Here is a 15,598-nt window from a genome sequence, read left to right as displayed (position 1 = left end):
TTTTCTTCTTGTGACTTTTTATTTATATAGAAAAACATTCATACAAAGTTATGAATAGGGATTGATTTCAAGATTTTTTTTTTTCATTTTACGATGATTAGCTCTTCTAAGAGAAATCATTAGACATCACATCCTGCATTGTTTGCATTTGAGCGATTAATATTCACATTTTGTCAGTAAAACTGGAGGTTGCTTTCAGATGGAGCAGCATTTGCATGTATTTCAGAGTCGGTTCACTGACAAGCTACGCAAAAATCACATTCAAAATTGAAGTAGAATTTTTTTCATTCATTCATTTTCTTTTCGGCTTAGACCCTTCATTTATCAGTGGTCGCCACAGCACAATGAACCTGCAACTTATCCAGCATGTTTTACGCAACGGATGCTCTTCCAGCTGCAACCCATCACTGGGAAACATCCATACACACTCATTCACACATACACTATGGACAATTTAGCTTACCCAATTCACCTTTGGACTGTGGGGGAAACCGGAGCACCCGGAGGAAACCCATGCGAACACGGGGAGAACATGTAAACTTAACACAGAAATGCCAACTGACCCAGCCGAGGCTCGAACCAGCAACCTTCTTGCTGTAAGGGAATTGTGCTACCCACTGCGCAACTGTGATGCCCTGAATATGATTTAATCAGACGACATAGACATCGATATAATCATTATGTGATACTGACAGCAGACAACTCCACTTTTAGATATGCAATCGTGCACTTCTCCTTGGGAAAACCCATGCTGCCATTTTAAAGTGAGTTCCACTTGAAGTGGATGAGGAAAGTTCACATGGATAGATCCTCGATCCCTCAGTGTTGATAGAGGGAGCGATTTTACTTCATATGTACACTCCAGCACCTATACACTACCTGACAAAAGTCTTGTCATCGATCCCAGTTGTAAGAGCAACAAATAATAATGTGACTTCTAGTTGATCATTTGGAAAAGTGGCAGAAGGTAGATTTTTCTGATGGATCATGTGTTGAACTGCATCTCAATCATCACAAACACTACAGAAGACCTATTGGAACCTTCATGGACCCAAGATTCTCAGAGAAATCAATCAAGTTTGGTGAAGGAAAAATCATGGTTTGTGGTTACATTCAGTATAAGGGCATGCAAGTGATCTGGTGAGTGGATGGCAACATCAACAGCCTGAGGTATCAAGACATTTGTGCTGCCCATTACATTACAAACCACAGGAGAGGGCAAATTCTTTACCAGGATAACGCTCCTGATTCTTTGGTTTCCACATCAAAGTTCCTGAAAGAAATAAAGGTTAAGGTGCTCCAGGATTGGCCAGCCCAGTCACCAGAGGTGAACATTATTGAGCATGTCTCGGGTAAGATGAAGGAGGTGAATTGAAGATGAATCCAAAGAATCTTGATGAACACTGGGAGTCCTGCAAGAACGCTTTATTTGTCATTCCAGATGACTTTATCCAAGTCATACACAATATTAATTCTTTTTCCATGGCACCATGAATTTATGGTCTATACTGTACATTATTTATGTTAAGTGACAAGACTTTTGTCAAAGTAAAGTCAGACCTTACTGTCCTAATTAAATAATTAAAAATCAAGACATGATCATGTTTCATTTTGATAAAATAAGCATAATCTAGAGGCCTTTGCCTTTCATATAAGCCACTTCTGATACGATGAAATGATCAACTAGAAGTCAAGTTATTATTTGTTGTTCCTAAAACTTGGATAAGTGACAAGACTTTTGTCAGGTAGTGTATGTCCCACAATGCAATGTGTTTGTGACGTTGCAACATCAGCATTCACAGTGGTTTTCATAGTAGATTTCAAGTGCTAAAAGGTTTAGGGCATTCCATTTAAACCCATTCAGATGTTCCGCCAGTAGTGGACACTAGTGTAACGTAATCAATGACATTCATCTGAGTCAATGTGACTGAAGGAAGTTAGCGAGTGAAGGGCATAAAAGAGCTTTTGTAGTAGTAAATAAATACCACATACAAAAACTCACTTTATAACTTAAGTGGAGCATTTGAAGCAAATGCTCCCATGAGATGATTACGCAGCCATGTGATTATTAGTCACGCTGAATCAATGAAAGCAGTTAAATCAGGATTTCCTGTTTTTCTTTTTCAAGGCTGTTTGTAGTTTCCATGTGAGAGCACCCTCTGGCTTTTGACAATACCATGCTTCACTGACAAGATGTGCATGACAATTGCAGCTTTGCGATTTCATTTCGATTAACCGCCCAGCCCTAAACACAAACACAACTGATTCTAAAGTCCATTTTAAAAGCCAAGATTTCAATTGCCATTACAGTTCATTCTTTGATTTAAGCAGGCCTAAATGAAACATCAGTCTACAGTGAAGTGGTCAATTCTGTCCATTCAGAACTTGAACGTTCCACCTGAGCTCCGAGGAGGAGAAGTGATTTTCTGGTTTCCTAATAAAAATGAACAACCTGGTGAATAAGTTGTAGTATAAGAGAGTTGAAAGCAAATGTTAACTGGAGATGCTCTTTGCTGGTAGGTAGTCTTCAGTTTTCCTGCTTTCCTGAGCTGGAGCAATCTGCCAAGAACATGAGAAGCTTAGAAAAACCTATTTGCAAAATATGTAAAATATTAATGTAAAATAAAAATCATACGCAGTATTAATCTTAAAACAGTGAACTATAACAATAACTGAATTATAATTGTTAACTAAAATCAGATCTTAAAATGTTACATTTTGTCAAATGATTTAAAATGTAGACATGTTGGCATCAAACAAAATGAATAATAATAATACATGAAGAATAATAAAATAAAATAGCAAAATACAATAACTATAATAATAATTTAAGATGTACCATGTCTAAGTAGGATCCGCCCAGGTCAGTGTTCTCCCTGTCCCGCTTCATTGGACTGGGGCAGCGGCTCTGACTCTCTGCCTGGAGGAGCCGAATGCGACTCTGGAGGTGCCGCAGCAGTTTATAAGTGCTCAAGTCTTGAGTGATTCTGGAATTTTGTAAGTCTGGGCCACCCTGAACAACAGCCGAGGTCAACTGGGATTTGTTGTGGTCTTGGCATTGCTGCAGACAGAGAATCAAGTATGTGAGTTCCTTATTGTGTTCTATTATAATTGTGATGAAGTGCCACACTTATTTTCTAATCCAGCTTACAATAAAACAATGTAACATTTTAAAATGATGCTGGAGATATTTCCTTTAGTTTGTTTTACAATTAACATTTTCTGAATGTGTTGTTGAGCTGGCTTCTTGGTTTATGATTTAGGCCTGTCATGAATAAACTTGACACTAAAACTGGCAGTATGTGGCAGCAAGTTCCTGTTATAATGAGCGATTCACTGAATCATTCATTCAAATGATTAGTTCAATTCAGTTAGTTAAAAGTAGCTGATTCATATAGAAAAGAAGCAAGAGACTGTGAACAGACCATTGATTCACTGGCTTAATTGATTCGTTCAAAATCAGATTTATTTATGAACTAAACTGCAGTGATGCTTTGATAAACAAATGTCATGTTCTGACTGTTTGATAATAACATGTCTGATCATTTGTGAACTAAACTGCAGTGATGCTTTGGTAAACAAATGTCCAGTTCTGACTGTTTGATAATAACATGTCTGATCATTTGTGAACTAAACTGCAGTGATGCTTTGGTAAACAAATGTCCAGTTCTGACTGTTTGATAATAACATGTCTGATCATTTGTGAACTAAACTGCAGTGATGCTTTGGTAAACAAATGTCCAGTTCTGACTGTTTGATAATAACATGTCTGATCATTTGTGATCATTTGAGGTCAAAATGAAGCTGCTTATTTTAATTACTGAATAATCATGCTTCTATAGCAGCATTATAGTGATATTGTTTTTTATCCTTATTATTAAATTATTTTTTCTTTAAATATTGATATCCATATTGGATGGATAAATTGCTGCCTTTATATAAAAAATCTGAAAAATTGGAAAGAAAGTGAAGCAAAAATATGTAAAAAAAAATCTAATAATTTTACTGAAGCACATAAAATGTATAATAATGACAAAAATAAATCAAATATGAATAAATACTGTATAATAGTGTATAAATACTAAAATAACACTGGTATTTACAGCAGTCAGATGTCTCATCTCATTCTCAAGTCTCTCCAATCTTTTCTGTTGCTCTGCTTTGGATGTCGGGACCCTCCTGTTATGTACAATAAAGATGAGACAACATGGTTAATTGATATTTTTGCACAATTTTAAATCACAAGCCCTGATATTTAGTAACCTACAATCTAATAATTCATTGCTTCATTTGTTTACTGGGCCAGCAGGGGTAATTAAGTGTCAAACGCTGAAATAACAATTGTCACAATAATTTTTTAATGTTTATGTACATGAAAGTTTCATACAGTGATCAGCATATATGAGTACACCCCTTACAAATCTCTCATTTAAATTCAGATTTTTCCATATTCTATATTTGTGCATATACATTAGAGGGGTGACGCAGTGGCGCAGTAGGTAGTGCTGTCGCCTCACAGCAAGAAGGTTGCTGGTTCAAGCCTCGGCTGGGTCAGTTGGCGTTTCTGTGTGGAGTTTGCATGTTCTCCCTGCGTTCATGTGGGTTTCCTCCGGGTGCTCCGGTTTCCCACACAGTCCAAAGACTTGTGGTACAGGTGATTTGGGTAGGCTAAAAAACGTGCTGCATAAATTGGTGGTTCATTCCGCTGGGGTGACTCCGGATTAATAAAGGGACTAAGCCGAAAAGAAAATGAATGAATATACATTAGTGTAGTCAGTACCTAAGCCAAATCTGGAGCTAATCTGACAAAATAACTCATGATGACAGTCCAAAATTAGTACACCCAAATTTATGTTATAGAAAAATATTAAACAAAAAATTTACATAGATCAAAGTTTAAAAAAAAACACCAAAAATGTTTCGAAATTTGTTGAAATTTTGTAGTTTGTAATTTTGTTTTTCAATATTTTGCTTAAATTTAAATGTATTATCTTTCTATTTCTAAAGATGTTCGTGGACTAAAATATTACTTTAATAATATTTTTTGTTTTGTTTTGTTTAAATCCACTAAAATACATTGCCTATATTCACTGATAAATTAATAAAAATATTCATTTGCAAAATGGGGTGTACTCAATTATGCTGAGCACTGTATATGTTAATTTATTTAAGCAAATCATTTAAAAGTTTGTTAACAAATGACAAATCCAGTGGACATAACGAGTGTTTGAAGCACCTCTCCAGCTCTGCATTGAGCTCCAGCTCAAACTTGTGTGCGATTCTGGCAGTGGTTTTGTCTTTCCACTGAGCCATGCTGCTGTGCACCTGTCTGAGCTCCTCATCTTTAGCCTTCAGCTGTCTGTGCAGACGAACACACTGTCCATCCACATCTTCATCATTCTTCATGAGCAGCTGACCACGAGATAGACTGCTCATCTCCTCAATGTGCGCCTTCAGATTAGACAAAGCAGACACACAAAACAAGATATTAACCCTTTTTTTCTTGCAATTTGAGCACATGCATTTTACAGGATTCCCATTCTAAGCAGAAGAGTAAATTCACTGACTTTTCCTTGCCATTCTCTGACCAAAAGGCTGAATTTCCATGAACAGGCTGCTGTTGTGCTTTGCATAATATTAAAATGATTTTAGCTTGAATATCCACAATGAGAACAGCAATGGATAATTAACCAGAGATTTTGAAAAAAAAAATAAATAAATCAGAGGTACTGTTTGCGTTCATTCTTTCATAGACGTGTAATACAAGGCTAAAGTTGGGCTGTCAGTGAAAATCTAACAGACATCTAAGAATAGCCCAAAACAGGCAGGTAGTGTAGTGCTGTCGCCTCACAGCAAGAATGTCACTGGTTCGAGCCTCGGCTGGGTCAGTTGGCATTTCTGTATGGAGTTTGCATGTTCTCCCCGTGTTCACATGGGTTTCCTCCAGGTGCTCTGGTTTCCCCCACAAGTCCAAAGACATGTGGTATAGGTGAATTGTATAAGCTAAATTGTCCGTAGTGTGTGTGAATGAGTGTGTATGGGTGTTTCCCAGTGATAGGAAGGGCATCCGCTGCGTAAAAACATGCTGGATAAGTTGGCTGGTTCATTTCGCTGTGGCGACCCCAGATTAATAAAGGGACTAAGCCGAAAAGAAAATGAATGAATGAATGAATAGGCCAAAACTAGACTAGTCGTCAAATAGACAGATTAGACAGACTTTAAGTGTGTAGTTATTCATTTCTGTTTATTTGATGACTAGTCTAGTTTTTACCTATTCTTAGACTTCTATTAGGTTTTCACTGACAGCTCAAATTTAGCCTTGTTTTAGCCAAGACGACTATGTTTAGACGCCTTTTAGACAATTATTAGACATCTTTTAAAAACAATAAAATGCTTGTTGGGTAGTAGTTTTAAAAACTTTCATATTATCAATATTATCATCATATTTTTAACACCCAGTCTTTTAAGGCGTCATTTTGAAGTCAAGGCTCCTAAATTGTGTATTATGCTCACATGATAGCTGTAATGAACAGATATGGTTGCATTTGATTTTATTGCTAGTTGACGAACATGAAAAGAATAAAATTGAGCTAAATATTGTCTAACCATAACAAGTATGAAATAATGTGATACAAATCTGGTAAAGAAAAATACATTTTGATGAATGCAAACTAAAATTTAAAGCACCAAACTAAATTCCCTGATATTCCATGACTTTGACAGACCTTTTAAAAAAATACTTGATATTCCAGAAATTCAACGACTCAGAGGAACCCTGATTTTACTCCTGAGACCTCCTGAACAAACAAACTTTTTGCCTTCTTTGATATTATGTTGGTTAAATGAGTTTTTATACCAGGTCAATACAGTGACCGCTGGGAAACAATTCAAGCTAAAGCCAACAAACTTTAAGAACATCCAGAAATTAGGAAAACAAATACATCATTTTGACCAGTTGGAAAAAACAGAGTTTATACAAATCAAATAATTTCGAATTTTTGAATCTATTAATTCTAAATGCCCGTATACCTGTATGAGTTTCTCTTTCAGAGCAGCCAGCGCTCTTTCCTTTTCCTCAATCAGCTGCTCTTTCTGTACACGCAGCTCTTGCTCCTGAAACAAATAAGGCAGTGTCTTCTCATAAGTAGTGTGCTGCTGTGAGTTTGTATGTTTTTATTATTGTCACCTCGTACCTTTTCTCTGCTTATCTGCAGTGCAGCGCGTATCTGTGTACTGAGCTCAGTTTTTAGATCACTGATATACTGCTGTAGGGACTTTGCGAGAGACTGCAGCGTCTGAAGAGCTGAACTCACTGTAGAACTGAATCAGAAAACATTTAAATATACCTTTATAAAATATAAAATACAATTTCAGAAGTGGTTTCCAATCTAAGATTCACGAGTGGTAGCCAAACTCACTTTAGTTTGAGGGTTAGTGGACAGGGAAATAACATGTAGTATAAATTAATTATATAATTGCATATCAGAATGAAACTGACTGTCATGGGAAAATCTTTTCACGTTTCTTTTTTCATTTTATCTTTATATAATCTGAATACTTAATATAAATTAGTGGTTTGTGTAGAGAGGTTATGGGTGAAACATCCTTATTTATGCCATTTTATAATTATTATGTCCTCTCAGAAACTGGATTTACATTTTTATTCAGACTCTCTACAGTTTTTGTTCAGACCATACACTGGTTTGGATCAAATTAAAAGGTAGACTGTGTTTTTTCTGCACTGTTGAAAATAATAAATAAAAATAAGCAAATTTTAACTAAAATGCACTGAAAATGTTGTAAATGTAACTTGATAAAGCCAACAAACTTTTTTGTTCATTTAAAATCTGCCCATCCGTGTTAATGTTATTATTGGATACAAAAAATAAATAAAGCACTGGACTGAACTTTTCAAGCATTAGATTCAATGCAGAAGTTGTCTTTTTAACCCTTTTCATGCCATATAAATTGTGCTTAAGTGCATTCACTGCATGATGAAGCCTACAATATGCAGTCATAATTTAGGCTACTTTATCTAGATGTGATTCAAATGTCGTGGGACACAAAACATAGATTCAAGCAACTTTGCCATGCTTGAAGCTTGGAGCTAGAATATAGACTAATTAAAGTTAATCTCTGTGTGCGGTAAAAAAGATACAAGTTAACGTTTAGATTTCATAGACATTTTCATGTGTACATGCAACATATTTCAAAAATAAATAAATCGAACAACTGATTTCTAAATTGTTATCTAAATTGTAAAAGGTTTCGAAAGCACTGGGCTAAACTTTTTAAGCTTTAGATTCAATGCAGAAGTTGTCTTTTTAACACTTTTCATGCCATATAAATTGTGCTTAAGAGCACCACATGGGAAGAAAGTGAATATTTATCATCTGCAATCATGCTGCAATTGTCATTATCGAGTATGTCACTCACGAACAAATATACATTTAGAGTGCAAAGGCATTCACTGCATGATGAAGCCTACAATATGCAGTCATATTGACTAATCGATTATTTATTAATACCACACAATAGTGTCATTTCATAAAAATCTGCAGGTGATCACAAAAGTAAATGTGCTATTGATTTTATCATTCATTTTCCTTCAGCTTAGTCTCTATTTCAGAGGTTGCCACAACGGAATGAACCGCAAACTATTCCAGCATATGTTTTATGCAGCGGATGACCTTCCAGCCGCAAACCAGTATTGGGAAAGACCCATATGCACTCATTCACAAACACACTCATACACAATGGAGAATTTAGCTTATCCAATTCACCTATAGCGCATGAGCCACCGTGCCGCCCACTATTAATTTTAATGATCCATTAATAAAGACAACAGATGTGTTTGACTGATGTCTGACACATAAAAATCAAAATAGGGAAAAAATAAATCACAGCAAGCTCTCTAATCACTATTGATGGCATCCAATGTTCAGTAAGCATAGTGTTGCATCAGGTCAGACACATTTATCCAGAAATGCTTCACCTTTATAAGGGTGTATCAATCTGCCATTTTGAAATAATTCATTGAATCACTTATTAAAGGGTTAGTTCACCCAAAAATGGAAAATCTGATATTAAATACTCACCCACATGCAGTTCCAATCCCTTGAAACTATTGTTCATCTTTGGAACACAAGCGTGTCAAAGTCAAAGTACAGAAAATGTGAAATATTCCATGTGGCTTCAGTGGTTCAAATGTCATATACAAAGCTCCAAGAACCCCTTTTCTTCACTTTGTTTGCTAATATCTTCTGTATTTGATCAGGTGCGCTCTTATGACATTGCGGGGGACTGAAGATTCAGGCAAACAGAGCCATATTTTTTGTCATTTTAAGGTTTTGGATTTCATGATTACAGTTGAACCACTAAAGTCACATGGAATGTTTTGACAGTTGCTTTGGTTCTCATTACTGTTGCTGCCTGCGGAGGATGAGGGAGCTCTCTGATTTAATCTAAAATATCTTCAGTTGTGTTCTGAAGATGAACAATGGTCTCAGATGTTTGGAACGACAAAATTAATAAAAGCATTTTCATTTTTGGGTCAACTAACCCTTTAAAACAGGCACATGCTGGCATCTATTGGTAATTTTAGTGTTGTATTTATTTATTCATGACAACCTGTCTGATGAGTGTGTGCTTTCCACAGTCAGGCCATGGTGTTTCAGCAGCTCCTGCAAGTGAACACACTCAGCATGTATGTCCTGAGCCCAGCGTCTGCTCTGCTGCTCATGTCTGGCGGTTCTTCTCTGCTGCTTTTGCTCTTTCTCTCGGAGTGCTGTCCTAAGCTCCTGAAGCTCCTTTTCAGAGCTCTGCAAAGTTTGCTTAAGACACATAGCCTCCTTCTCTGCCTCCTGTAACAAGAAAGCAGAGGTAAGTAAATGTTATGTATTGATCTATATAAATTAAATTGAACATGCCTGTTTGCATCTGAATTAATTGTCAAAATAAAAGATGACTTCTGATTCCTCTTACCTTCTGAAGTTCAGTCAGTTTACTTTGTAATGCCAGAGTGTTTTTTCTCTCTTTGTCCAATTCTGTTCTCCCTCTCCTCACTGCATCCTCTATTTTCTGCTCTAGAGCGTAACGCTGCTCTTGGAGAGCCTTCTCTCTCTGTTCCTCACACTTCCTTTTCTCTTGACTCACAGCCTTTACAATCTGTTCAGATGACACGAGATGCTCTTGTTGTTTAGGGCGTATAGGAATCTTAACAGCATCAAAGTTAACGGCCTAAGACGGTAATACTTAATTTCCTTATTCAATCTGTCATCAGCACACAAGAGTCATTGTAAAAAATGTGTTAATAGTGATGGAACCTTTTCCTCAGTCTCTCTTCTGAATTCCTCTTGTTGCCTTCTCATCTTCTCCTCGCGCTGCTTTAGAGCCTGTTTTAGTTGCTTCACCTCCTCATCTTTCATCTTAAACATATGTGAATGCAAACATGTAAATGTATATTCAACAGAGTTCTTGACTAGGATTTGCAGTTATTTTTTCACTTGAGTGTAATGTCACATCACACGTTTAGTTTTTTTATTACAGAATTAGCTTTTTAAGGCAAGGCACTGCAGGTGAATAGGGTAAAAAATATCTTGCAAACAAACAAACAAACAAATTTCAAGTTATATACAATGTTATGCTTTAATATGCAACTGACACATTCTGGGATTCTGGATATAAAACTGTAAAGTTTAGTGCAGTGGTTTTGAAACTGTGCTACATGAACCACTAGTGTACTTCTAGTGGTACACAGAGGAATACTGAATAATCAATGAAAAAAAATGAATACACTTTTAACCCTTTGACTTGAACGATTACACTGATGTGATCAGCACCGGCTGTTCCCTGAAGCATACGATGCCATCAGTGTGCTTAGAATGTTTACTTTAGTTCATCGCATTATCAGGTGCTAAAAAATCAACCCGCTTTGGTGCAGAGCCAGAGAAAGAGGCACGCGGACATGGCGCTTGTGGAGAAGATACACACTAGAGACGCTCTTTTGCAGACCAGTGCTGTTGTGTTGGCATTTCAGTAACTGCATGCTGTATCATTGGTAAAATAATTATCACAAATGTGTTAGATGTGTGTTCGTAGTTGTGTAAAATAATGCGTGTTTTCGATGTATAAAGTTATTTGTTTTCTAAAGCAGCGTAGCTTTTAATTAATTTGTTAGCTCAGATAGGCTACTTTATCTGGATGTGATTTAAATGTCGTGGGACACAAAACATAGACTCAAGCAACTTTGCCATGCTTGAAGCTTGGAGCTAGAATATAGACTAATTAAAGTTAGTCTCTTTGTGCGGTAAATAAAATACAAGTTAACGTTTAGATTTTAAAGAGATTTTTATGTGTACATGCAACATATATTTCAAAATTTATAAAAAAATGGTTTATATATGAATATGATAACATTTAGCCTATCTTTATGAGGTCCAAGCAACATTTTCAGGTTTTGATGAATAGGTTACTCTTTGTTAATACTTTACATTTAAGTACAGCAGTTTTCTTTTTACTTTAAGAACCATAGTCTACCATGTTTAATGAACTTTTAAATATGCATTTTTTAACGTTGACTTTTTAACTATTTTTATTTATTTATTCATTTTTTTACCTATAAGTAGGCTCACACGGAATCTGCGCACGCAGAATTCCACAGATTTCCATACATTTTTAGCCCATCATTGATTCTGTTTATTTACTTGTGTAAATGTGTGTAAATTTATATTAATTAAGTTTTTTAATTAATTACAGTAACATCATTGACTAATATGAAAATGTTCATATAATTTATTTACAATACAGTTTGTAAAGTAATATTTTCTGACTTTTAGAAGATATATTATATAGAAGACTTGATTTGTATACCAAATAAAGTGGATCTAATTCGATTTGTATTGTAAATATTAAATAAAACTTTAAAAGGTATTACTTTTTAGTTCATATATGAAGGTTTTAGTTATGATACTTCTAAAATCATTCTGCATAATTCCGCAGATTTTTAACAAAATTCTGCGCAGAAATAGCAAAAAATGTCAGCAGATTCCATCTGGCCCTACCTATAAGCACAGTACAGTGTTAATATTCAAACTATTTATTATATTTAAAGTGGCTGACAATAATACATATTCTTAATAATAGGAATTAATCTGCCTCGTCATTATGGTGGTACTTGGAGAGACAATTTTTTTCTGAGGTGGTACTTGATGAAGAAAGTTTGAGAACCACTGGTTAAGTGTATGTGCTGCTGAAGTCGAGATTTTTGACTCGGAAAAAAAAAAAAAAAAAAAAAACGAATTTAGCTAAAACTAGCTTTGAAAATATGTTACAATACAATTTTTATTCATTATAATTTCAATACAATGTAATTTTTTTAGAGCTCTCTATCTGTATGTATATATTGTTATCAGGACACAAGATGACATTTTGTGATTTCAGATTTTTGCATATTGCCCAGCCGTAATACATTTTTTAAAATCTAGTTTTATCTAAATGAGTTTTTATTTACCCTAAGTCGTGCATCTCCACTACAGCAGCACGTACATACACCAAACTTTAGTAAAGTTACGTGTGAGTAAATAGTGAAAATGTTTGGGTTAGCAATCATTTTAAAGATCTTATTTACTCATTCTTTACTTGTTTCAAGTTTTTTTTGAGTTTCTTTCTTCTGTTGAACACAAACAAAGATATTTTAAAGATTGCTGGAAACCTGTAACCATTGACTTCAATAGTATTGGCTTTTCCTACTTTGTAAGTCACAGGCTTTTAGCTTTATTTAATATATATTATTTAGCAAAAACTCATACTGGTTTTGTAACCACTTGAGAGAGTAAATATTCATTTTTGGGCAAACAACCCTTTAAGACCTACAAAAAAATACTGGAAGGGACTACATTAGCTTCTTCCTGGGTTTGTGAAATCACCAACCATAAAATGTACATAAACCCTGCTTTTAGGCATGACCTTTACTTTAAGTTAGCCAATTTCTGACAGAGGGGCTTCATAGAACCAGCAAGTCAATCGATCGTTTTTAGAAAAACTGAAACTGCGATCTAGATTAAAGGTAAAAAAATAAGTGAAAAATAACGTAATTCTTAAAAAGCGAAGCATAAACACAATCGTGCCTTCAAAAATAACCAACTGACCACCCCTTCAAGACTGCGCTGACGTCTTTTGAGATACAGTTGACACACGGAGGGAAAGCTGACCTTGATGCAGTTGTGTAAGGAGTCCAGGCTTTGTTTGTGAATCTGAGCTTGGTCACTGAGAGTAGCTGACCTCAACTCATCCGCCTGCTTACACACCTGGAATCACACAATCAAACCAAGCCAAACTAATTCAGAGATTTGCATCATGTCAGAATAATTTGTGAAAATCTTTCAGTAAATAAATAATTTTACATTTTGAAGCTCCTCTTTGTGGCTTTTGGTTAACTGCAATGTCAGTTTCTCAATCTCTTGCTCCTGAGAAGAGATTAATAATCATGTGTATATGTATATAATCACAAAAAAACACTGATTTCCATGGACTAGTAATCGTTGTTTTTTCAGTATTAAAGAGAGAATGTTCAAAATACAAATCTTTAAAAGTCACTTCTACTTGTTTTGACAAACTGAATGTAATATTGCTAAATAATAATTAATATATTTTCAACAACAGAAAAAAATGAGACTTTAATTTGCATACCATGTCTTTTTTAGTTCTGTTCTGCATTTCTCTCAGGTTTAAGCTGTGCTCCTCTCTTAGTGAACAGAGCTCCAGAAGAAGGCCTTCCTTCGCTTCTTGTGTACCTTGCAAAAGCAATTCCTTTTGGGCAACAATTCTCTCCAGTGCCCCAAAACGCTTCACTTGTTGTTCTAGATGCTTCTGTGAGGCCTGCAGACATACAGTTATTAGAACCATGTATCAGATACTTAAAGCACTGACATGGCTGATTGAGGAGATTAAATAATTGAGAACCAGTTTTATCTGTTCTTTTTCTCTGATGGCATGAAGCAGCTGCTTCTCCAGCTCACTGTATTTCTCCTGGAGGCTCCTGCTGTCCTCCTCTCTCTGCTCCAGTTCCTGATTCACCTCATCCAGCCTCTGAAACAGACAATCAAAATAGCTGCATGTGGACAAATTGTAGGCTATATCTATGTCTGTATTTACAATTTATTTACATTTATATTTATTGTGCAGGCAAAAGTAATGTAGGCAACATGTTAATGCCCTTTTTAATTTGATCATTAAGTTACTTAAGAATTGTGCCATCAAATTAGCTTCATTAAGTCTTAACTTTGATTATTTAAAAAAACTAGAATTTTGCAAAATATGATAAGAAATTGTGCTTATTTTCAAGGCAGAATGTAAAAAAATAGGGTTTGGATTTGATTAAAAATAGGGGTTCCTTGAATCCCAGCCTTTGGGAATTTATATTACAAGTAAAGCTTTATATTTCAAAAAAGACTACTTTGTGCCAATTGTTTTATACTGTGGTCTAAGTGAACATGGTTCTCCAAACTTTTGCTTAAATCAAACAAATGTAAAACACTCATTTTAAAACTAGGAATCGAAATTGTACAATATTTCTATACGGTTGTTCGATTATAATATTATTTTTACAGTGTTGTTTTAGTACAGGGCCCACTACCTATGGCAAAGTGTCATGTGTGCTGTATTACTAATGATCTACAGTACCTCCTGCATAGAGTCCAGTGTGTGCCTGAAACGCCGCTGTTCTGAGAACAGCTCAGATTTGGCATTTTCCAGCAGTCTGTCCATCTCTTCCCTCTCCAGAACAGACACGCTGCGGCTTACACACTGACAGAAAAAAAAAACACACAATAACAATTGGGTGATCACACATTAAATGTCTTAAAACCTAGCGGTTTGAGGGTGGTGTGAAAGTATTAATTGTCAAAGTAATGACAATTTATTTGTTAAATTTAATTCAATTCATCTTTATTTCTATAGCGCTTTTACAATGTAGATTGTGTCAAAGCAGCTTAACATAGAAGTTCTAGTAAATTGAAACTGTGTCAGTCCAGTTTTTAGATTTGAAGTTTAGTTTAGTTCAATTCAGTGTGGTTAAATTTCACTTCTGAAAGTTCATCCATCGATGCGCAGCTCCACAAGTCCCAATTTGTTTTTTGGGCTGGACTGTGATCCCTAAATACAGTATTTTAATATATCATCAAGTTATTTTTGGTAAACTATTGATACATTTATTAATGGCTAACATGAAATTCTAACATTTACACTTGTTTTTTTTTCGCCAACTTTTAAATATATCAACAAGAGTGACCTGTTGCCCGTGCAGAACCCTGACCTCCTCCAAACATAAGTTCCTCTGGGCCTGCAGTCTGTGTAGCTCACTCCTATAGGACACACACAGTGCTTTAAAAACAATTCTGACAATATACAAAGATTTTTTACAAAAAAACTTAGTGAAAAGAGTGTGTATAAAAGCAAATGAGATGAATGTTCTAGTGAGTAGCACATACATGATGTTCTGGACCTGTGCTCTGCTGTCCTTCACACTGAGCTGTACAGAGAGTTGCTCTCTTTCAGATTGATCCACTTTCTCTCTCAGATTCTGCAGAGTGTGAAGCAT

General features: G+C 35.4%; 1 protein-coding gene across 1 annotated transcript; it reads right to left on the bottom strand.

Moving 5' to 3' along the window:
- Positions 1-64: 64 nt before the first annotated feature.
- Positions 65-15,598, bottom strand: si:ch211-102c2.8 (trichohyalin). The gene is made up of 16 exons (XM_056456784.1): positions 15,489-15,598; positions 15,290-15,362; positions 14,683-14,805; positions 13,963-14,088; positions 13,690-13,878; positions 13,404-13,466; positions 13,212-13,307; positions 10,326-10,427; positions 9,985-10,167; positions 9,631-9,863; positions 7,194-7,320; positions 7,030-7,113; positions 5,237-5,451; positions 4,104-4,179; positions 2,840-3,061; positions 65-2,559 (listed from the first exon to the last, which is right to left on the bottom strand). The coding sequence occupies exons 1-16, from the start codon at positions 15,596-15,598 to the stop codon at positions 2,494-2,496; spliced, it is 2,088 nt and encodes a 695-aa protein (XP_056312759.1). The 3' UTR covers positions 65-2,493.

The sequence above is a fragment of the Danio aesculapii genome, chromosome 5 (genome assembly GCF_903798145.1).
Source record: "Danio aesculapii chromosome 5, fDanAes4.1, whole genome shotgun sequence".
Classification (NCBI taxonomy): Eukaryota; Metazoa; Chordata; class Actinopteri; order Cypriniformes; family Danionidae; genus Danio; species Danio aesculapii.
Note: the sequence above shows the minus strand (reverse complement) of the source record. Positions and strands in the feature narration are given on the sequence as shown.